A 23,399-nucleotide genomic window follows, 5' to 3' on the forward strand; every position below is an offset into this window, starting at 1 on the left:
TGAGAAAGCACATGTTTCTAGAAAGTATTTATAAATCTGCCAGTCCACAGAATGCTAATGTAAAAGACAGTTTATAATTGCTTACTTAATTTTCACTAAAAATTAAGGTTTCTAAGGGTTAAGAATTCCAGATGTGTCATTAAAGCTACTAAAAATGAATGAGGGAAACATCTCTGCATACTAGGAAAGCAAGATGTATGTTTTTGGTAAGAGAAGCTGTGAGGAGTGGAGACGCATTCTTTGTGAAGGAGAATAAAAGTAATTTTTCTCCTAAGGAGAGGCTAGGAAGGAGGGAAGGCATGGAACAAATTCTGAATGTAAAAAAAGAAAGTTATAGAAAGTTTGTAGAAGAGGAACCCTGAGAAAAGAGCCTTGTGCACGGTCAAGTTGGTTAAGATTGGAATGAATTTAATTAAGTAAATGAATCTTAGTATCAAAAGTAAGCTGGTGCAAAATTAGAATTTGGTTTTCTTTCTGTCTTAAAAGGACAATTTTTCTTGGACTTTTAGTCTGCTCTTGATAAAGAGATTATGAAATGTTTTTCTTTCCTTTTGAGTAAGTACCTAAAAGGCAGAAATTCTATCTTTTGTCAAAATAGTTTCCTATGTTCAAAAAGTTGAGGTTTCTCTGCGAAGAGAGAGCTAAAGTTAAAAAAAACTGTTTGACTCTCTGTGTTTCCCTTTAACATTCTCTGTTGTCACTTTGGTTAAATGGATAACTAAGCCTTGTTTCATAGTGACCTATGATCCTATTTGACCAAGTGTTTTAAAATCTTTTGAAATTTTTGACAAACTTCCCAAAATTCAAATTCAAAATAAAATCTTTTTTTTTCAGCCTGAAAGTAACTGAGAATGTCCAGAGGGCCCCTGAGACTTTTCAAAGAATTTGTTTTCTTATAAAAAGGGAAATATTAAACAAGTTTATTTGGTACGTTAAATTGCATGGGAGGCACTGTCAAAAAAGTGATCCTATGGATATCTTTGTCTGCATAAATGTTGTTAATATCAGTGTTCTAAAAACTATATGAAATTCCTAACAATCTGATATGTCCTGGTATAACGTTATAGTCATAATTGTAGTTATTACCTTAAAATGTTATATTTCACAGAAATAACCAAATTTCCTTGCCAATTGCATTGTAATCAGATCTTTAGCCATGACACTTTAAGTCTTTTGTCATTTACAGACAGTTATTGTTTTACTCTGATGCTTTTGTAAATATGCTCCATCTTCAGAGAGATTCATGGATAGGACTCTGACACTTACTTTAGAATACAAGTTTCTGATAAACTTTCAGATCATAATACTGAACTGGGTAAGAAATTATGTAATTTTAATGGAGGGACTGATGGCTTCGTAAAAATGCTAACAAAAGATCATGAACAAATATTAGATACACTGGACTACACGAACTGGAGAGAATGCTCTAATGTTTCGTTTTTTCAGATTTAAAGAAATCTCTTTTCTTAAGCTATCAACAATTTGGTAAGATTTTCCTTTGTGAACAAAGATGAAACATTTACTTTTTCTCCCTACCTATTCCCTCCAGAACTCAGAAACTTTTGGTGAGTATTCTTATTTTCATTTAATCAGGCTAAGTTTTTAATATAAACAAATTGATTTTACTGTGATTATCTTTGGGAAAAAAATTGAGCGTAGTAGTAGAGAGAAAAGTTATGCTTGCCTTTGTAGATATTAGATTCTAGTCTTATGCTGGTATGACCAGTAAGTCTCTGGTATCTTATACTTATGACTATCATCAACACGTTAAAGACGCCTTCTTGGATTCCAACTTATAGGACCCTGTTGGTCACAGTCTAGACCCTGGCAACTAGGTATTCTTGACACATCATCCGAAGAAGACAGTCCTCGGGCCCCATTGGAAAGTGCTCCCAACCACTGACACTGCTGAAGACCTGGGAGGCATTGAAACTTGGAGATACATCTCACAGCTAAAGAAGGCCCCACCTGACATCTGGTTCTGTACAAACACTGGAGACCTCCAAATCAAACTGACCAGGAAGAGAAGCAGCTGACATCTGAGGCAGGCAGCTTTCCCTAGGTGGCCAGACCAGGATTGTATACCTTTCACTCACTGTTGCTTCTTACGTTATTTTCTCCCTCTCTTTCTTAGAAAACAATACTCTTATCCACATCTCCCAGTCTATTACAAAAGGGGGAGATCTTTCCGACTGTTGGGTTTGTCCTCAGAAGCCTCACTCTGTATGTGAATCTAGAGATCCTTTAGCACACTTAATTACCAATCTCTCTGCCATTCTTCTCTTAATTTCTTGTGGTAAGTGTTTAGAACTCCTTGCCTAAACAATCAAATCCTTGGTTGAGTCGATTTCATTATGAAGACTCCATGATTGTGCTCCCTTGGGGTATATTTTCACTTGTGCTTGGAACAAAGACCTGTGGGGAACACACTGTTTAAATCCCTATCAAACTAGAGGTCACTATGCAATTGGATCATTGGTTATGCCTATTTCGTTACATGGTCAATCAGAAACTCAGCACTGGGCATCATCTTTGAATCTACTTCACAGACTGAAATGTGAAGCTAGTTGCATGCATAATCAAGGGTGTTTAGTGCCTGATAGTATCAACCCCAGCAAAGCTACTAGATTTGGAAAAATACTTTTTCCTTGGGTAGGCACCGTCATGAATGAATATTTGATCAGAAATTTATCTAAAACCCTGGGGAATATTGCTAAATCTGCCATTAAAACAATCACTGCCTGAGATCAGTCTTTGGATTCCTCATACGAGCAATATTAGATAATAGAATTGCTCTTAATTACCCCCAGCTGAACAAGGTGGGTTTGTCCTGTGATAAACACCTCTTGTTGTACCTGGATAAATACCTCTGGTGAAGTAGAAGCTGAACTAGACAAAATCTGAGCACAAGGTGAATGGTTAAATGCTGTGCCCACTGACACTGCATGGTTCTTTGATCTCTTTAGCTGGTTATCCCCAAGAATGGCCTCCTAGTTCATGTGTTCTATTATTCTATTCTATCTAATATAGTCTCTGATTTGGACTTAGCATTTTGTTTATTATTATGGGAATTTTCACTGTTGTAAACTTTGTCTGTCTACATAGCTTGATGTTATAAAAACACCACTTGGATGATGGTCACTTAGCACTTTAAAATGATGGCTACAGCTTATGAGCCTTCACCTGAGAAATTTTGAGGGACTACAGACAATGTTTGCCCTTAAAGGAACTTCATGGTAAGGCTTTTCTCTGTTCTGGCACTCTTGTTGCTCAAATGTGGCCTAAGGTTCTTAAGAAAACCACTTTCATTCCTACGTAGAACATGACATCCTGGGAATGAACCTTCCTGCTGACGAGGGACCAACGACGCTTTGATGGCTTTCCAATAGTCGACCAGCAATGCTTTCAAATTGTTGATCAGTGATGCTTTCAAAGAAAGAGCTTGATCAAAAGAGGGAAATGTTGGGGCCAGCCCAGTGGTGCAGAAGTTAAGTTCACATGCTCCGCTTCGGCAGCCCAGGGTTTGCCAGTTTGGATCCCCGGTGTGGACCTATGCACCGCTTGTCAAGCCATGCTGTGGCGGGCATCCCACATATAAAGTAGAGGAAGATGGTCATAGATGTTAGCTCAGGGCCAGTCTTCCTCAGCAAAAAGAGGAAGATTGGTGGCAGATGGTATCTCAGGGCTAATCTTCCTCAAAAAAAAAAAAAAGGGAGAAACGTCAAAATTGACTTTAGTGCAGCCATGTTAAAATGGAGCCAGAGCTGCCTTCCCAGAGAAACCGCCTTGCCCTCTCGAATCTGGGTCTGGGCAAAACCTCTGGACCGGGCCAAAAACAGCAACTGTTTTACAAGCAATTGTTTGAGAAGTCAGCAGGACAATGGACACCCTGATCACAAAGACTGAGGATTGTGGACTTTCTGAAGATAGAATCAACAGTCAATCATTGTTTAGCCAAGACCAGCTGTCTGCCTCCAACTCCAATTAACATTTTTTGTAATACAACCTCCCTTCTTTGCCTTTAAAAGCCCTTGACTTTTACTCCCTAGCGGGACACTATTTGGATTTCTACCTGAGTCTGTGTTCCCCAAATTGCAATTCTTGAGACCTCGAATAAGCTTTTTGCTTCTCTTGCAATTTATGCCTCTTATTCATCAGGAAGGTGGGCTGCTGAGCCAGATTCACCAGGTTCAAACCCAGGTGCTGCCAAGAGGAGCTTTGTGACCATGACCGGATTCTGTGATTTCTCTGTGCCTGTAAACACCCTCTTCTGTAGAAGAAGGATGAGGACAGTGGTACACACTCCCATAGGGTTCTTCTGAGGATCAAATGAGTTAATAACTAAAATTCCTTGGATGAGTGCTGGGCATTTGATAAACACTCAATAAACATCACTACTTGCTTAGAGAGGCAGAATAGCAAAATAGTTAGGTCGGTGGTCCTCCACCAAGAGCAATTTTTCTCTCCAGGGGATATTTGACAACCTCTGGAGATTGTTTTCAACAGCTGGCAGGATGCTACCGGCATCTAGTGGATAGAGGCCAGGGATGCTGCTAAGCATGCTACAATGCACAAGACAGCACCTCCCACAATGAAAAAGGATCTGGCAAAATGTTCGTAGCGCTGAGATTCAAAAACCCCGGGTTAGGTGGTCGGGCTTCTCTAGAGCTAATCTGTTTCAGTTCGAATCCTGGTTCTGCCTTGTATTTGATCTGTGACCTTTGGCAAGTTACTTAAATGCTCTGTTCTTAGTTTCTGGGATGGTTAATTTTACATGTTAACTTGACTAGACCAAGGGATGCCCAAATAGCTTGTTAACCATTATTTTTTGGTGTGTCTCTGAAAGTGTTTCCAGAAAAGATTAACATTTGAATTGGTGGACTGAGTAAAGAAGATGGCCCTCCCCGGTGTGGGTCGGCATCACTCAATCCATTGAGGGCCTGAATAGAACAAAGAGCAGAGGAAGAGAGGATTGCCTGGAACATCTTCTGCCCTTGCTCTGGGGCTTACACCTTCGGCTCCCCTGGACCTCAGCCTTTAGAACTTGGCCTAGAATTACACTGCCAGCTTTCCTGGGTCTCTAGCTGGCAGATGGCAGGTCGTGGGGCTTCTCAGCCTCCATAATTGCTTGAGCCAATACCTTATGCTAAATCTCTCTCTGTCTCTACACACACACACACACACACACACACACACACACACACGTAAATATAAATTGGTTCTGTTTCTTTGGAGAATCCTGACAACACAATTTCCTTATCTGTAAAATGGGGATAATAATATGTCATAGGATTCTTGAGAGGAGTAAAAGAGTTGAGGAGTAAATGTCTGGCATGTAGTAATCATGGTATGGATGCCAGCCATTATTATTACTTCTCTCCTCGTGTGTCCCCTCCTTTGGGAAGCCCTCCTTCCCTCAGGGTTAGATTACTTTCCCTGTGCTTATCAGCATGCTAGCACTTACCTTGATGTATGATAACTACTCGTTCCCTTAGCTGTCTTTCTCATAAGACTGTGGGTTCCTTGAGGGAGACTGTTCTTTAGGTCCAATATCCCCAGGACTGAGCATGGTGCCTGGCACATGGAGGTACCCACCTGTATCTGTGGGATGAGCTCATGGGATGGGGAAAAGAGGAACAGTATGCACCACATATTGGAGTTTTCAAGGAAGGTGCCCAGGGAGGAAGACACATGTAGTCAAGTGTGTCCAGGTACTGTGTTGGCAGTGGAGGCAGATGGTCTGAGACGGGGTGGTTAAGCCTCCTTCCTGTTTTCCTGAGCTAGAGGGTGAAGGAGCGAAGGTCACTCCCAGCGCAGCTCTGCCCCATCTAGTGAGAGTTCTGGCCATTGTCATGTGACCCTGCTCCTCACTGTTGGGTACCTTGCTCTTTGTTGGCGAGATCAGGTTTGTGAGTGGCAGGTGTCCTTAAGAGGGTTCGGCTGGTCCTCACCTGGGGTCCCTGGCTACTACCCACTCTGGTCTTCATTTGGAAATAGGGCTTCAGGCGCTGGTAGAAGATCTTGGCCTGGTGAGCATTCTGCTTCTCTTGGGTGACAGCAGAAGCTACTGTGTGGCAGGCCGGGGGGCTGCCCATAGTCTATGACTATTGGGGAAAGCATAGTGGGACAGAGAGCCATGATAACACCTTCCCTGGTGTCCTCCTCTTTCCAATCATCAGATTTGGCTGCATCTGATGGCCTCTGCACAAAGCCTTCTTCCATTTGTGTTTCTCTATCTCACTCTCCCTCTTTTCAGCAAAGAAATCTCTGGCTCCAGGATCGCTGTGCTGGCCCTGGAGGGTTGGGGAGGACCGCAGAGATTCCTACTCTGTGACGTATAAACGACCGTCCAGATGTGGCTCTTCCCTGCCTTGTATGTCTGGACACCATCTTCCCCTCATTGCTGCTGGTCTTCAGGACCCTGCTGCTCTGTTGTCCAAAGAATGTGTCAATCAGCTACCACCAGCAAAGATCTGATGCTATCTAAGATATCCTCCCTGCCTCTGGATATGCACTCTCTCTAATGTCTGGGCAGCAAATTCTGCCGTGTTTGTCTTATTGAAGCCATGAGATAAGGTCACACACCTGCAAAAGGAGTTGGACATCACCTGAAGATGCTGGACATTCTTTTTAACAATTACCTAGGGAAGAGGTGGGTTTTCAGACAGTGCTCTAGCAGGTAGACCTTAGAGAGGAAGGAAAGGGAGCGCCTGCCGCTCTCTGAACTTCACTCTGTTTAGACTTTTAGAAGGGCAGTTGCTGAGATGTGGGCCCCTGGTGCAGGGTGCTCAGATGGTATCTGGGCTTAGAGCTAGGATGGAAGGGCCTACGACACTGAGTGTAGAACCATACCTTTTTGTGGCTGGACAGGTTTTTACTGTCTTAAGTCACCTGCCCCCATCTTTTTGAGGGCTTGGCAAATATTTAGGCTATGGTGCTAGGATGAGGGTCATTTGTGATGAAATTCATAGTTGAAAATATGTGTTAGTTATCTGTTGTGTAATAAATTACTTGCATACTTAGCAGTTTAAAATGGCAAACATGAGTCATTTGACATAGTTTTTTGGGGTCAGGAATCCAGAAGCAGCTTAGATGGGTGGTTTTGGCTCAGGGTCTCTCACAAGGCTTCAGTCAAGGTGTTGGCCAAAGCTGCAGTTATCTGAAGGTTTGCCTGGGGCCGGGGGGTCTGCTTCCAATTTTGCTCACTCACGTGGCTGTGGGCAGGAGGCCTCAGTTCCTTGCCACATGGCCCTCTTCACAGGACACTTGACTGTCCTCATGACATGGCAGCTGGCTTTCCCTAGAATGATCCAAGATAGAAAGAGCAAGACAGAGGCCAAAATGTCTTTTTTAGAAAGTTTTTATTTTACTGTGATAAGAACACTTAACATGAGATCTACCCTCTTAACAAAATTTTAAGTGTACGATACAGAATTGTTAGCTATAGACACAACATTGTACAGAAAATCCAACATGTCTTTTATAACCCAGCCCGGAAGTGACCTAGGATCACTTCTGCCATATTCTATCGGCCATGTAGACCAGTCCTGATACAATGTGGGAGGAGACGGCACAAGGATGGGAATGCCAGGAAGCAGGGATCACTGGGGGCCATCTTGGAGGCTGGCTATCACAAAAGTAGACATATTTTAGAACAATAAATGCAGAAGATCAGTTAGCAGGATGTCATTTTTGCTAGGTATGGTTGTATTTCAGACGCACTAACCTGAAGCTAGAGTGCCTTTGGGGGCTCTTGCCCTCTCCTCCTCCACCTTAAGATCTGAAGGCCCCCTTCATTCACCCCCATTAAGTATTGGGACTGGATAGATCAAGATATGACCCACAGGAGACCAAACACAGAGGATGTGGGGCTTTAGGAGGATAACAAATGGTTAAAAAAGACCAAGAAATTGTTGAAAAGGAGAGGGGTTGGGCAGGAAGGAGAAACCCCAGATAGAATGTCCTTTCCAACCTAGGGGAGGATAACCATAGTGTGAGTCCCAAGAATCTAGGACTATGGCCCCACACACCACAGCAGATTGTCCAAAGGGCAAGTTCAGAGGCTGGAGATTCCAGTTCCAAATCTCCCACACCCCGGGCCTTTATGTGGACTTTCAAGGCTGAAATAAAGTCCTTTAGTAAAGAACTCTTTGAACATACCGTGCATGTACAGCAGCTCTGCTGCAACCTGCGCCAGCCCTTCCTTTGACAATAAGGAGTTTATGGGGTGAGGCTGCGTTTGCACCTCAGATAAGGGACTTGGGTATTACTCTCTGTTCCAGTTCCCTTTGTTTCCTCCAAGACTTTAATAAACCCCTATTCAAACGATGCACCCTTGTCTCATCTGTGCTACTCAGAAAGAAAGGAGTGAGGGGGAAGCAGAACGGAATGGTGAGTGGCAGCGGTGGTTAGGGGAGCCCCCTCCAGAAGAGGGTGCTTTTCCATCCAGCTGCCCTTTTGCGTTGGGCTTCTCCTTCCACTGGGGACCTCGCAGGATAGGTTTTGGTTACATTAAAGATGATAATGGTTTCCTCACAGCTGGATCAAGGACAGGGAGCAAGGCTTTTCTGAAAACACTGGGAAGGAGAGAGCAATCCCAGGGGAGGGGCCGATGTGGAAGGCAAGAGAGTAGATCAGTGAAAGACCATCAAGCTGAACAGACTGGTCCTGTCAGGAAACAAAGGCACAGAGAAGTGAAGTAATTTGCCCAAGATCACACAGTGAGGTAGCGGCAGTGACTTCTCATCAGTGCTTCAGCTCTGCCTTGTCCCCCGGCCTAGGTCAATGATGACAGGGAATATGCTGAAGGGATCAGGGGCGGGGGGTGGGGGGGTGGGGTGGGGTGGAGGCCTCTCAGACAAGAGGAAAGTATGAGAAAAAACCCTCCAGGCAGGGGTGAGGGTGCTGGCTGGTTTGGGTACCCATTGGGAAGAAGATAAGGAGACAGGAGGGTCAAGGGACAGTGGCTGCACCTGCAACTGGTGACTGGAGGAGTCCAGGGCCTGGACAGAGCCCCTGCCCTGGGGGTCCAGCCCCTTGAATGGTGCAGCTTCAGTGTGTACTCTGGGGAAGGAGCCCAAGAGGGACTTGGGGGTGGGGGTGGAGCCCATGGCTCTGTGTACAGCTGCCGCTGCAGTGGCGCTGGGGCTGGGCAGCTGCCACCATTGGCTCTCTCTCCCCTGCCCTGAAGCCTTCTCTCTGCTGGTGGGAAGGCAAGGGTGCCTGTCACTCCACAGCTCATGGCCCAGCTGGCAGGAGCAGAAGCAGCAGCCGCCCAGATGCTGGCACAGGCTCCGAGGGCAGCGCTGGCTGGGATGGTGCACTCCTTCTCATGGGGGTGAGGGGACTATAGGATGCAGTGAGGGAGGCCCAGGGGAGGTAACAATGCCCCCCACCCCATCATCCCCAGATGGGTTACCTGCCTGGACCCCCAAAGTGAGGGCTATACTGTCCCTAAATCTCTGGTATCAGTGTCTCACACTTTGGTATAAATAGAAGCCACCTTGCGACCTCAGGGCTGTGGGCAGTGATGCCTTCTCCTTAACTGTAGATGCAAGGCTTTGCTTCTGGTTGAGAGAATGTCAATCATCAAGCGAAGAGGTAGGGGATACTAAAGGTAAAAATAGCTAACATTGCCCAGTGCTTACTCTTTTCCAGGTACTATGCTGAGTGATCTTACACAGAATCTTCACAAAATTCCTAGGAGGAAGGAAGTACTCTTGCATTGCCTTGTACGACCGGCAAATGTGGCTTATTTACTGAAGATTGGTGGCTTGTATATGCTCACACAGCTAGTAAGAGGTGGCAGTTTGACAGCAGAGCCCGTTCACCTGACACTGTGGAATAGTTTCTCCCAATTTGGGTGCCACTTTAGGTTCATCTGGTGTCTCTGAGGCAAGTGATTTATCCATTAACTCAATGGCCTGGTTATGCTGGCGACCCTCTGGTTGGGCACTGCCCACGGGGAACAGAACAGAGGCTCCTAGGGCTGCCCCTCTCCTTAGTGGCCGGAACAAAAGTGAGGGCAGAGGGGAGTGAGACTTGGGACTAGGTGGATGCGGGGAGGCAGGAGGCTCACCCCCAGATAGATGGTGGGCCAGGAAGTCCTTGAGAAGACAGAGGTCCCCTTTTCTTGCTGGAAGGGTGAACGTGGGAGGTCAGCTCCATCTCACGCCGCTGGAACCTAAATGGCCTCTGGTGAGGGTGGGTATTCACTGTGGAGCACAGGTGCCCACAGGGCCACAGAGCTGGCCCAGAGCCATCCTCCTGGCTGAGATCTAGGGGAGGAGGAGGAGGGCCTCGTGGGTGCTGGTTCTGGCCCCTGGTCAAGCAGGGCCACTGCTTGCACTGCAAGCCTCAGAGGGTTTGCTTACCGTCTTTGCTTCTTTCTGCCCTCCATGCAAACCTACGTCAGCTACATCAGTCAGTTTCTCCTGAGCAGAGGGATCTGGACTGACCTACAGGATCAAGGCTAAAGAATCATTTGGCATTCAGGCTAGAAGGTTGTTTGTGATGAGATGGTGCCATCTGGGCCTGGCGGAGTGGGAGTGGAGCAGGGGCCTAGCATGGGGCTGGCTTACAAGGGGGCAGTTATTCCATCTCACATGGAAATAAACATTTTGGATTCCTGATCATCTCCCTGGGGCCTAAGACACTGGGTAACAAAGTAAAAGTTGGTCCTGGGACTCAAAACTTTGTGTGCCCCAAGGATGAGACCACCCACACTTGGCTGTTGTCCTCTCCCCTGCCTTTTCTTCACTTACAGGTTGGTGGCCCTGGTGACCATCTATTCCATCTGAGGATGGATGGAGCAGCCTGATTTGAACGAGTTGTAGAGGTCTTGTCAGGGTGAATATGCGAGCTGGGAACTGGTATGTGTGTGTGTGTGTGTGTGTGCTTGCGTGTGCATATGTTGTGGGGAATGGAATATACAAGAAGCTAGCAGAGGGAGGATTAAATTTAGCGGATCTCTGGCTCCCACTGCAGTGAGCAGTGCCCCCTGCTGCCCACAGGGGAAACAGCAGCCCCAGCTTCCCACAGTCTCAGTAGGTCCTGGCAGCCACCCCTTGGAGATGCCTCTGAAGCTGCTGGGTCCTCCTCTGGTTGCTTGTGCTCTTTTCGGGGGTCTCCAGGCCTCTTGTTGGATTCTGGCTCCTGGAGGGGTAAGTGGAGGATGTGGACCTGCAGTGTGGATGGTGTAGAGGCTCATATCACAGGAGTTTGGGGGGATTGAAGCTGCTTTAGCTTGGGCCTGACAGTCAACAAGGAGGCCTCCAACCTCCTGGGTCAGGCCCTCTGATCAGACTCCAGCGAGGGGCACTGGGCCAACATGAAGAGCCCAGAGGACAGTTCTGTGGAGAGAGGCTTGGACGTGCGCTGTGCACTCAGGGTGGCCAGGACACTGCGTTGATCTGATGACTTAGGCAATGGGTGAGTACATATGGAGCACGATCCTTCAGCTTCACTGTACCCTGGAAAGAACAAGGCTGCTCCAGCAGCCCTTGGAGCTTCTGCTGGGTGGCTCTGCTCAGAGGAGGCCTCTCCACTCCCCACTCTGCTGGGGACATCTGCAGAGAGGCTGGGCAGGAAATAAGCTATTCAGTTCCACTCTGAATTCTTCTCTTTTTCTTTTCCAGTGTGTGTGGTAGGATCTGTGTTGCAAGCCTAGCTCTTCTTGGCCAGAGCCCCAGGGACTGTTTGAATGTGTAGGGGGCCTAGCCATTGTAGGAAGAGGGGTGTCATCTAATAAGCACAGGCCAGGGACTTTCCAACACTCCCCCACACACATCCAGCCAGGCTCTGTCCCCACCCCACACTGAGCCCTCTCTCTCTGACTCTTGCCCCACAGGACTTTTATTCTGAAAGAACAAAGGCCCCAGAGGTAGGAGGCTGGCAGGAGGCTGGCACTGGCCCTGACCCTGAACTGGCTCCACCCTCTGGGCTGTTTTCCTGGATGGTGATTCTTGGACCCTCAGGGAGGGCCCTTGTGGTGCTCAGTTCTCCCCCTTATCCTCTGTCCCCAGCCTTGCTGGCCGTTAAGCAGAGGGTCCCTATAGCCAGGCCCTGCTGGTCTTCTTACTGTTGCTTTCACACTCCCATGTCCCTCACCTTTCTAGCCCTTGGCCTTGTAGCCTCCATCTGCTTCCTTTTCAGTCTTTTCTGGCCTTCCTCATGCCTGTCCTTCCTAAAGCAGACATGGAGGCCTGGTGACTCTTTAGAAGGCTCCCAGCTTCTCTCAGTCCGGGGCAAAGGTCTCGCCTTGTCGCGTCCCTCTTCCTCAGTACGTAGGATGGGATTATAAGATAGCCAGGATGTATTCGGATGTGTAGATGGGGCCATGCCTTGGGCCTGGTTCTGTTGAGCACATGGGGCTTTCTTGAGAATAAGGACAAGGAAATGGACAAAAAGTCTCCAGCAGTAGCTCCTGTTTAAATTCTTGAATCCCGGTTACAGTTTTCCAAAAGGCCCACGAGGATAGAGTTTCCACTAGTTCCCAAATGCTCAGAGCTTAGTTCTTTCTTAGATGGAAAATAAGAGGCCAGATGAACTAAAGAGAGTTGAGATCAGATACTGTCAAGGGCCCTTCCCCCTTTGCCTGTTTCTTTCATCCAGGAGTTCAGACCTAGAATTGGATATGAGGTCACTATTGGGCAGTGGAGTGTGAGAAAGAAGGACTTTGGCCTGGGGGCTGCAAGTCATAGATTAACATGGGGAGGGGTGAGGAGGGACCCAGAGGGAGAGTAAGTGGCCTGAGAAAGGGACTGCTGACCTGGGACAGTCTGGGCTTGAAGAGGCACAAGCAAGGAGTCTGGGGACCAGTGCGGTCTGGAGGGGCCCTCAGCTCCTCTCCGGCTACTTGACCTTCCTGAAGACCTGCTCACAAACTGCGTCCCTTGCAGTCAGTTCCTGGGGATAGAGGAGGAATAATGAGGAGAGAGAAGGAGGTTCTTGCCAGCAGGAGCTCCTTTCTCAAGGTCCTTGACCTCCATTTAATCCTTCAGGATACACCAGCTAGAGCACTTGATATATGGGGAGTTGTATCATTGTTCCAAACCTTCAACTTTTCACCCCAGAGGAAGGAAGGTAGCTGGGTCAGGGACTGTGAAATGGCCAAGTCTCCATCTCTCCAGTCATGATTTATGGACCGTCATCTGACTTGTAGCCAGGGCCCACCTTGGCCACTCTAGTTCTGCCTCTCTCCACTCTTCCCAGTGCTTTTGTTTTCCTCCTTGGTTTCCTTCCTTGGAGGGGGAGCTGGGGGTGGAGTAGTAGACTTATTTGATTTGGGCAAGGGGATGAATCCTGGCTGGAGGTCTCTTTCCCAGACACACCCGTTTGCGTCTCCTCCCCCAGCCCTCCCTCAGCTTACCAGATATAGGTTCTCTCCCTCCAGCCAGTGTCTCCAGCCCCGGTTGGGGACCTCCCCTTTCTGCACACATACCAGCTGCTCCTCCTCCCAGGTTACTATGGTCTATAGGGAAAGCAGGAATAAAGGAAGATTGGGGGGCAGGATACCCAAAATGCATCCAACTCACTCTGGCTGGGCTGCCTCCTTTCACACCACAGCAGATGCTGTCTTCCTCCAGCCCCTTCATTTTTTTTTTTTTCAGTTTTTTTTTATTGAGTTATTGATAGGTTACAGTCTTGTGAAATTTCAATTGTACATTAATGTTTGTCAGTCATGTTGTAGGTGCACCACTTCACCCTTTGTGCCCACCCCCCACCCCACCTTTCCCCTGGTATCCACTAAACTGTTCTTGGTCCATAGTTTAAAATTCCTCATATGAGTGGAGTCATACACAGATTATCTTTCTCTTGCTTCCAGCCCCTTCATTTTGAGTGAGAGGACTCCCCTCCCCGATTCCTAAAGGCCACTGAGAGCCCCCCCCCCCGTCCCCCAGTTTGTCTACAGTGACCACTGGGGCAGAGCAGGGATGGAGCAGGATAACTGGGGGTGAAATTTGGGGAGTGGGTGATGAAGAACAGAGATTTTGTCTTCCTGATACTTCTGGTTGACCTGGAGGGGCCTTTGGGAAAGAAGAGAGATTGGCTGGAGTCCCACCAGGGAATCTTTTTTGTCTTCTTTCTCATTTCAAGGACAGCTGAAGTGTCCCTGAAAATGAAGGATCAACCTCCCGAATCAGAGCTGAGCGGCCCTGGGCATTCCAGGCAACATTTGCTGAGCTCTCCCATAGGACAGGCCCTGCTAAACAAGGAGCTCAGACCTTGCTCAGATAGAGGAGCAGTAGATAGGTATCTATGATACCAGGCAAGAGTGTTGGGGATGGGAGTAGGGAGGGAAGAGCTGAGTCTTCAAGGAAGTGAAGAGTTAGTTAGATTGGAGATAATGGGAAGTTTCTAGCAAGGAAAGAAACGGCATAGAGGTAAGAAAGAAGGGCACATAGTTGTGAGGGGCTCTAACCTAGAGTGAAGTGGGAAAGACCCTAGTAAGCCATGCACCTTATCTGGAATGTAACATTGTCACTGAAAGGGTTTGAGTCAGGGAGTGACATGGTCACTTTTACATTTTAGATAGACCCTTGTGTCTACAGTATGCAGAATGGATTAGAGGAGGGTTAAGACCGGGGGCCAATTTCAGGCATCAGGTGAGAAATGAGGGCCTGATTAATGTTGTGATAGTGAGAAAGGCTAGGAAGCAACAGCGAGGTTCAGTAGAAATATAATGGGTCATAAATGCCCACCACATACATAATTGAAAGATTTCTAGTAGCTGCATTAGAAAAGTAAAAAGAAACAGGTGAAATTAATTTTAATAATATATTTTATTTAACCTAAAACACCCAAAATATTATAATTTCAGCATGTAATTAATGTAAAAATTTCTGAGATGTCTTACATTATTTTTTCGCTTTGCCTTAAAAATCCAGTGTGTATTTACACTCATAGCACATCTCAATTTGGACTAGTTACATTTCGAGTGTTCAATAGCTATATATGGCTGGTAGCTACTATATTGGACAGTACAGACAAGTTATAAAAACTTCTTGACGAAATGGATGTGGTGCATCAATTTAGTGCGTGTGTGCGTGTCTGTGTGTGTTGGAGGCACAAAGGTAAGGGAGCACGATATATTGACTCTCAGGTCCCTGACCTGGCTGGTTATTGCCATTAAAAGAGACAGTAAATATAAAAGCAGGAGTAGGTTTGGGGAGGAAGATAATGAATTTGGGGCATGCAGATGGAAACATTTTGCAGGCATTTGAAAACTTCCCCCTGCAGCTCAGGAGGTAGCCCTGGCTGGAGGCTACATATCTAGGGCGGTCTATAGATGGAAGCCGAAAGCAGGGCTGTGGATGATTTAGCTCATGGATAGTGTACAGACAAGAGAGAGCAAGTCAAGAACAAAATACTGGGGGAAAAACCCCAGTTTAAGGGCTTAATCGGGGAACTAGGGTCTGCAAAGGAGGCCAAAAGGAAGATGTAAGAAACAGAAAGAAATGTAGGAAAGTGGAGTTATAGAGGCTAAGGGAAAAGAGACTCTGCATTGACCAACAGGGTCACAGGGTAGAGGGTGAGCAAATGTTTGCTCATTGGCCTGAGGGTGACCTGCTCTTTTTGTCCTTTTGGCTGGTGATAAGAGGGGGCAGGGAAGAAGTAGGAGAGAGTGTGGGGGGAGCACCAGGAGCCTGTTATCCTGGGGATTATGCAGCCTGCTGTGGTGACCATTTCCCTAGCTCTGGCTGGAAGAGGTCACTTAGTTGTGCCTCCATTTGTTGAGAGCCACCTGCTCATCCACACCCCCTCCCCGCAAGTCTGAGGAAAGGTACCTGGCATTTTCGTCCATCCATGATGCTTAGGTCCTCCTCAAACTCGACTCCCACCTCGAACTCCAGAACGTAGTTGCGGAAGGTGCTGAGGGTCTTCACTATCATGTGGTTGCCCTGATGGTCAATCTCCTTGTCTGGCTTGAGCAGCAGCGCTATCTTCCGCAGAGGCATGCTGATATCTGTGGGGGCTATCTCTTAGCAAGGGTCCTCTTAGCCACCTGCTCCTCTGGGCTGTGGGCTTTCCCTCAGCTGGGTCTCAGAAGGTGGATTTACTCCCTCCTAGCAATGCCCCGGGCTACAGATGGATTCCAAGACGGGTGCCAGCACCTGAGCCTGTCCATAGTGTCCAACCCCGGCATTCCCCCTCCCAAGGGGACAGAGAGACAGGGAGGGAGAGGGAAGAAGGGGAGTGAAAGGGGTCTGGGAGGGGTGAGGCCATTACTTAGGGCTTGCAGATAGTCCTCCATGTTCTTCTGTGAGACAAAGCGGTAGTAGCCGGTGAGGTTGGGAGGCATTGTCTGGGCTGGCCAAGATGGAGATCGGGATTTCAGGAGAATACAGGAGACAGTGAGGAGGCAGAGACGTTGTCTGGCAGGTGAGGCCGAAAGACTCCAGGCTGGCCTCCACACACACACAGACAAGCTGTGTAAAGGTCTGTGTTCCAGGGTTTTTATAGGGCTGGGGCTCTGTTGCAATAAGAGTTCCTTCCAGACTTCCTCCCTCCCCCTATGAGTTTGGGGCTGCTGTCTGCAGCCTGAGGGAGGGGCAGAGACTTGGCAAGGTTTTGCCTGACCTTGGCTTTTCCTGAGGAAGGAACCTGGAGCAGGATCTGGGGGCTGTCAGTTATCCAAGACGAGCTTTTCCGAAGGTCAGTTTTGGCTTCCCACACGTTTCTGGCAGGCTTGGGAATCATCCCAGAGCCCTGAGGGGCAGCAGTCTCCCCTGGGAGGGAGCTAGTCTTGTTGTGTGCAGTGGAGGCTCTTCTAGGCTCACCCAGAGGTGTGTGCTAGCTATAGCCTGGGATCCTGAGACTGAGTCAGTGATCCTGAAAGGTATGAGGCGGGAGGAGGTGGTGACGGAATGGGGACAGCCAGCTGGCTGGGGAGCCACAGTGGAGGAAATCCTATAGCGAGGGCTCCACAGCTCCCTCAGACGGCTTCATGAGCTGGAGCCCCAATTCTGGCGTTCCAGACTCTGGCCTATAGGGCCATTAGGAGGGAGCAGAGAAACTGCTCTTCCCATGCACAGAGGGGGCTGTCCGCAGCCTGATGAGGTGTTGAGTTCAAAGTCCAGAGCAGGTGAGGGAGGAGTTTGGTTGGCTCTTCCGGAGAATTTATGCTTTTTGGATTGGGATCCAGGGGTTTCCCTCTCTCTCTGGAGTCACTGATGATACATCGCACCCAGTCCCCAGCCCTTGGACAGCCCACGCTTACCAGAAGTATTCCCATGGGGGAGTCTGCCTGAATTATTGTGTAGCCCACCTCTAACTACCCTCCCCCTCTCCCTCTGAGACCTACCAACTTCCCTGGCTTCAGAACCACTGGGTTGGTTCCTCATGGTTTAAGGTGGGAGATTTGGGGAGGGGTAGGCAGGGAGGTTAGGCAGTGGGAAAAATTCTGCCCGGTGGTGAACTGTCCCTACAGGTGTGTGTGTGAGGGGAGTGAGGGCACAAACACCTCACTCTTCCTCCAGCCCCAGAACCCTTTCCATCCTCTGCTGACCAATCCTATGGTTTCCTCCGAGACCTGGGGCTGGGAACTGAAACGCTAGGATCTCTCAGGTGCAGGCTGAGCGGTGTACTTCAGGTTCCCGGGAGGCACGCAGCAGGGACGTGCTGATAGACTGGGCTGTGAAAAGAGGTTAATGCAGAGTTGGAGGTGTCGTAGGGGGTGACGCAGATACTGCCGCTCCTCGCCTCCCTCAGGTCTCCGCTGACGTCTCCCTGCCCCACCCCCGGGCTTCTGGCTTCTCGATTCTCCCAATGTCCCTCTTATTTCCTACTCCCTCTATGGCTTTCCAGCTTCCTCCTCAGCCCCCGCAGTCCCCTTGCTCCCCCAAATTGCAGTGAGGGGAAGAAGCCCTAACACATTCTCCCGCCCCTGCTCCCCAGTCCCATTGGTTCCCTCCCCCCCTGCAGCACCTGGCCCCCACCGTCATTCGATTGGCCAATGGCCCCATCAATCCTCGCCTGGCTGTGCTGACGTCATCCTGCAGTAGCGGGGATGGGGTGGGAATGAGAGAGAGAGAGTGAGGACGCGGGGCTCGAGAGCCAACGAGAAGAAACACCACTGCAAGTCCCCCACCTCGGCCACCCAGTTTGGGGCCTTCCCAGGTCTGCTCTATGGACTAGTGTGGGCGGCAGGCCCCTTTCTGTCCCTGCTCTGCTGCCCGCTGTCCTCCCTCCCCTCCTTGGAGATCCTCTGAATCCCTCCCCCAAGGTGGAATAAGCGGGCTTGAGGTTCCCAGGGGAGACCGATCGCCTGGCCCTGCCCTGCCCCACACCACATCATGACCCTCCTGCTGTTGCCCCTCTTGCTGGCCTCCCTGCTCCCCTCCAGTTCCTGTAACAAAGGTGAGTGAGGCGGGGGTGGGGGGGGTGGGGGGGCACTGAAAGAGGGGTATCAGGCAGATCGAGGAGGGGTATGGTGGGCAGGAGCCGTGGAGGCTCTCTAGTACATGACAGGTGTCGGTTCTTCTGCCCATCCCCCTTCCCATCGTTTTTTCAGACCTGCCCCCTCTCCTCTCCCTCACACCCCCTTTGCCACATCCTCCTCTCTGGTCCATCTCTACCCATGTGCTTCTCTTGCTCCCATTTGGTCCCCATTCCCATCCTGGGATCTCTGTCTCTTTCTTCCCCAATTTCTCCCTGCTGGAGATGTCTCAGGTCTCACAAGGACTTGCCCCTGAGGGGCAATATACATCTCTGGGTGGTTCTCCGTTTCAGTGGGGTGTGCCTGCTCTAAGGGTGTGTGGCAGATCCATCTGGTTCATCTCCATCCCATCCTGGGGAAAAACTATTCCTTGCAGTTCAGCAATTCGGAGCACGTATGTTTTGGCGTGTTCCTCTGCATCCATACCCTTACGCCTGCATCCAGCTCGGCTGTGCGTTACCAGAACTGCCCTCTCTGGCAGACAGCAGACAAATTCAGCTGGGTGAGGCCATGAGAGGGACCAAGAGGGAGGGAGGGAGTGAGGGAAGAGGGCTCAGGTAGGTGGAGAAAGGCAGGAAAGGGCAGAAGTGGGTATGTGGGGGTGCTAAATGAGTGATAAGGAGGAGAAGGGAGATGAGGCAAAGGAGGGGGATAAGAAGGGGATGGAAGAGGGTAAAGGTGGAGGCAAAAAAAGAGAGAGGAGTGAAAGGGAAATCAGGAAGAACAGGTGAGGAGAGGGGGAGGGGGAGAGTCGAGGAAGGAAGAGACAGGAGTGAGTGAAAGGAGATGGACACAAGGAGAGAGTTGAGTGGGTGGCCAAGAGGAGAGGAGCGAGGAGACCAGGGAGAGGGGCAGGGTTGGAGAGGTGAGCTGTGCAGAGGGTGCCCAGTGCCAGCCTTGCTGTGCGCAGCCCCTCCATCCTTGGGCTGTGGCTCCTCACCTCAATCTCTGTCCTCAGCCCGGTTTCTCAGCCTCCTGCCACTTCCTGTGCTGCCTGCTGAGCACCATCTTGTGGCTCTCTCCTCTGCCATTAGAGAGGTGGTCGTGCTGGTCATCTGCAAGACAGGGGCAGGTGTTCAGGTACCAAAGGCTTTTTGGAGGGTGTTGGAGGAAAGAATGGAAATCAGGATTTCTTGCTCAGTATGAGATACTGGGATGAATTTCCTTTTGATAACTCAGTTTCCCTCTGATGATCCGTCTTTCTCTGCTGATGTCCTTCTGGTGGGCCATCGTGAATGTGCTCTGAGAGCCTGGGGGTTGGCATAATGGGATTAGATAGAGCAAGCAGTGGAGATTGGGGCTGAGAGGTGATGTGGAAAGGGAAGGGAACATTCTTCGCCTTCCTCATAGCCCCTCACCAGACTAGTGGGAGATTGGTCCTGGGGAGGAGACACATTTGAGCCGAGTCTGGTAGGAGATGGGGAGATCTGGAGGCTGAATGAGTCCCACATCCATCCTGGATTGGCTGGTTGTTGAAGGGAAGAGTGGTGGGGTAGGCAAGAATTAGGACTAAGGCATAAGTCTGTATAAAATGTGGGATTCAGGGAGTGTGGGGATTGGTGGCCTTGTGGGGGACATAGAAATGTCATGAGTTATGAGTGTGTTCTCTTGGGTGTGGGGGTGAGAAGCAGGGAGGGGATTTGTTTCTAGGCCAGTTCGATAATCCCTTAGGATGTCGGCTCTGCTGGATCCAGTCATTTGGCATTGATTCCTCGGCTCCATCCCTGCCCCTCTCTGTCCCCCTCCCTCTGTCCTATATATTTTCTCTTCTCTCCTCTCACCTCTGGAAGAATGGCCTTAGGTTGGGGTTTGGCTGGGAGTGTAGAGTGAAAGTATCAGGACTGAAATGGTGTGGTGGTGGTGGTAGAGAGGATAAACAATCAGGATCTCAGGAAACTTCTAGATTTCCTCTTTTCCTAATCTCAACTCTGCCCTTAATCTATCCCTTCCCTTTCCCAGGGCCTTCTGATGGCCCAGTCCTGCTCCCTGCATCCCCACTCTCCACTCTCCAGCACCTGAAATCCCTAAAGAAAATTCTCCACCCTTTGACCATGTTTCCCAGGGGAGATAGTGGTCCCCCTCCCCCCAGGGCAGGCTGTTGCCATGGAAGCTGTCTATCCTGCCGTAGGAGAAGGCTGTGACCTCCCAGTCAGACCCTCTGACTCCTTTAATAACTGATTTATTGTCCTCAGCCCTTCCTCCTGCAGGTGCTTCAGCAGGGGTGGAAAGGGGGATGATGCTGGTGGCGGTTTGGGTCAACAAGGGTAGTGTGGGAGTAGAGTACCAGCTCACAAGTGCTTCCTCTCCTCTCCCTGGGGCATCAGCCAACAAGCACAAGCCATGGATCGAAGCAGAATACCAGGGCATCGTCATGGAGAATGACAACACAGTCCTGCTGAACCCGCCACTCTTTGCCTTGGACAAGGACGCCCCCCTGCGCTATGCAGGTAATTGGGGTCGGGACATGGCAAGGTGGGTAGGACAGAGGGCAAGGGAGGAGAGGGGAGGTCCTGGGAGGGAGAGCAATGAGGAAATGGGGAAGAGACCTTGGGAAAATGGAAGAAGTAGGCTCAAGGAGGAGAATGGGCTCCATTGAAGAATGGTGGTTGAGTAAAGGGAGCGGGAGAGAGGTACGTGGCCAGGCAGGGGTTAAACACATCAAGATTTTGCCAGATCTCAGACCTGGTGGCTCTGAGAGGTTGCTGCTCAGGGAAGCTGGGATTGGAGCTCTATGTTTGATACTTATTGCTGTCACATGTACAGGAGAACTGACGGGGTTTGGGAGAAGAGGTGAAGCGGGAACCCGAGGTGGGGAGGCTGAGGCTGGGAAGGAGACGCTGGAGGTGGTTGCAGGAGCCTCATCCCTCCCTCCCCCTCTGCCAGGTGAGATCTGTGGCTTCCGGCTCCATGGGTCTGGGGTGCCCTTTGAGGCTGTGATCCTGGACAAGGCGACGGGAGAAGGGCTGATCCGGGCCAAGGAGCCAGTGGACTGTGAGGCCCAGAAGGAGCACACCTTCACCATCCAGGCCTACGACTGTGGCGAGGGCCCTGACGGGGCCAACACCAAGAAGTCCCACAAGTGAGGAAGCCCTTGTCCCGGTCCCCTGCTCCAGGGCTCTTCTCCCTCCTCCCAAGCTGCTCACCATCCTCTGTCCATGCTGTCATTGATTAGCTACCGGCTCCCCTCTCTGTTTGTAGGGTTTAGAGACAGAGTCTTTGTCCTCCAGGAGCCTTCAGTCAAGGTGACAGAAACATGCAGTAGAACTCAGTGAGATCTAATCTTGGTTTTGCCTCTTATGACCTTGGGCAACTTAGCCCATCTGGATCTGCTTTTCCTTATCTGTCAAATTGGGATAATGATGATACATACTTTTTTTTTTTTTGGTGAGGAAGATTGACCCTGAGCTAACATTTGTTGCCAATCTTCTTTTTTTTTTGCTTAGGAAAGATTGTTGCTGAGCTACTGTCGGTGCCAATTTTCCTCCATTTTGCATGTGGGTCACTGCTGCATCATGGTTTGATGAGTGGTGTGTAGGTCCATGCCTGGGATCCAAACCCATAAACCCCAGGCTGCCGAAGGAGAGCATGCAAACTTAACCATTGGGCCTGGCCGAGATACCTACCTCTTTAGGTTACTGTGAAGACGAAAGGAGGTGGTTTGTGTACAAAGCATGCACCACAGTGCCTGACACATAGGAAAGGGCTCAGTACATGGGGGTTACAATGAGGAAGAGGAAGATGAGTGCATTGAGCACACATCTGGATCCCTTCCAATTGCCCCATCAGTCTACTTGTATTGTGCACCACGCTCACACACATAACATACACATGCACAGCTCTACTTGTGTTGTGCACCACGCTCACACACATAACATACACATGCACAGCTCTAGGTTAGGGTAGGCAGGAGATGGCTAAGCATGAAAGAGACTGGGGCCCAGGACTCCTACGTCTGTTCCAGCTAACTTCTCATTTGAGAATGGGAGAAAGATTGGCAGTCAGGATTCCTGGGCCACTAAGAGGCACTAGCGATAAACCATCCTTGTGACTCAGTTTCCCATTTGGAGATAGGACCCCTGCCTCTGGACCTCCGGCACCTGGATCTTGGCTAAGGGCAGGGCTCAGCACAAAAGGCTTAGCTGAGCTCTGCTTGGCCCGCAGGTGCCCGAGTAGGGAGGGCCCACAGCCAACATGCACATCGCACATGCGTATGCAGAAGGCTGCACTCATCTCACACGTACGACTCATGGCAGATGACTTATGGCTTTTGAACAAATGCCACTTCCCCCCCCATGGTTGGTTTTAATTTGGCTCTAACTCTGCAGATCTGACTTGTGAAGGAAAGACCTGCTGGGCACAAAATCCTCTGCCTTACCACTGGTCTTGGCACCACAACCTATAGCGTTCTGTACAGAAGTCATCAGCTGCTGGCCCCCGCTGGGGTTGCTCCTTACCCCTACATCAGTTGCTCTTTCCCTCGGCCCTCCCTCTTGGGGTGCCTGGTGCCCCAGGCGGCGGGGCTGAGCGTGCTGACTGCCCCAAGCTCAGGGACACACTGGCTCCCTTCTGCTCTGATTCCCTGTCTGGATCCCTACGGGTGCCTCTCGGCGAGTGTCTGGTATGGAGTATCGAGGCTGGCTGACTCTTCCTTGTTCCTCCTCTGCTCTGGCACTTGCAGGGCGACTGTGCATGTGCGGGTCAATGATGTGAATGAATTTGCCCCAGTGTTTGTGGAGCGGCTATACCGCGCTGCGGTGACGGAGGGGAAGCTGTATGACCGCATCCTGCGGGTCGAAGCCATCGATGGTGACTGCTCCCCCCAGTACAGCCAGATCTGCTATTACGAGATCCTCACTCCCAACACCCCCTTCCTCATCGACAATGACGGTGAGTGCAGCCCCTGCATCCCACATCCCTTAGGACACTCCAGGGCTGTGCTCTCCACTTCTCCTGCCTGTCA

General features: G+C 49.7%; 2 protein-coding genes across 6 annotated transcripts in view; one reads left to right on the forward strand and one right to left on the reverse strand.

Moving 5' to 3' along the window:
• Window positions 1-822: 822 nt before the first annotated feature.
• Window positions 823-16,821, reverse strand: RBP5 (retinol binding protein 5). Of its 2 annotated transcripts, none has more exons than XM_070270957.1 (4): window positions 16,231-16,438; window positions 15,789-15,967; window positions 13,370-13,471; window positions 823-7,300 (listed from the first exon to the last, which is right to left on the reverse strand). In XM_070270957.1, the coding sequence occupies exons 1-4, from the start codon at window positions 16,301-16,303 to the stop codon at window positions 7,277-7,279; spliced, it is 378 nt and encodes a 125-aa protein (XP_070127058.1). In that variant the 5' UTR covers window positions 16,304-16,438; the 3' UTR covers window positions 823-7,276. The 2 variants fall into 2 exon arrangements, with proteins under 2 accessions (XP_070127058.1, XP_001498135.1); XM_001498085.5 differs by lacking the exon at window positions 823-7,300 and adding an exon at window positions 7,345-12,906 and having other exon boundaries at window positions 16,231-16,821.
• CLSTN3 (calsyntenin 3) overlaps window positions 10,827-23,399 on the forward strand; it is a 33,038-nt gene continuing 20,465 nt past the window's right edge. Inside the window, exons 1-5 of one of the 4 annotated variants that reach the window (XM_001498099.7) lie at window positions 16,590-16,656; window positions 17,926-18,360; window positions 20,764-20,886; window positions 21,323-21,518; window positions 23,118-23,326. In XM_001498099.7, coding sequence (XP_001498149.1) covers window positions 18,297-18,360; window positions 20,764-20,886; window positions 21,323-21,518; window positions 23,118-23,326 — 592 coding nt within the window. In that variant the 5' untranslated portion in view covers window positions 16,590-16,656; window positions 17,926-18,296. Of the gene's footprint in view, window positions 11,431-16,518; window positions 16,657-17,925; window positions 18,361-18,815; window positions 18,942-19,397; window positions 19,520-20,763; window positions 20,887-21,322; window positions 21,519-23,117; window positions 23,327-23,399 lie in introns of those variants that run through there. The other 3 variants (XM_070270934.1, XM_070270932.1, XM_070270933.1) reach the window with 3 other exon arrangements.

Source organism: Equus caballus, chromosome 6 (genome assembly GCF_041296265.1).
Source record: "Equus caballus isolate H_3958 breed thoroughbred chromosome 6, TB-T2T, whole genome shotgun sequence".
Taxonomy (NCBI): Eukaryota; Metazoa; Chordata; class Mammalia; order Perissodactyla; family Equidae; genus Equus; species Equus caballus.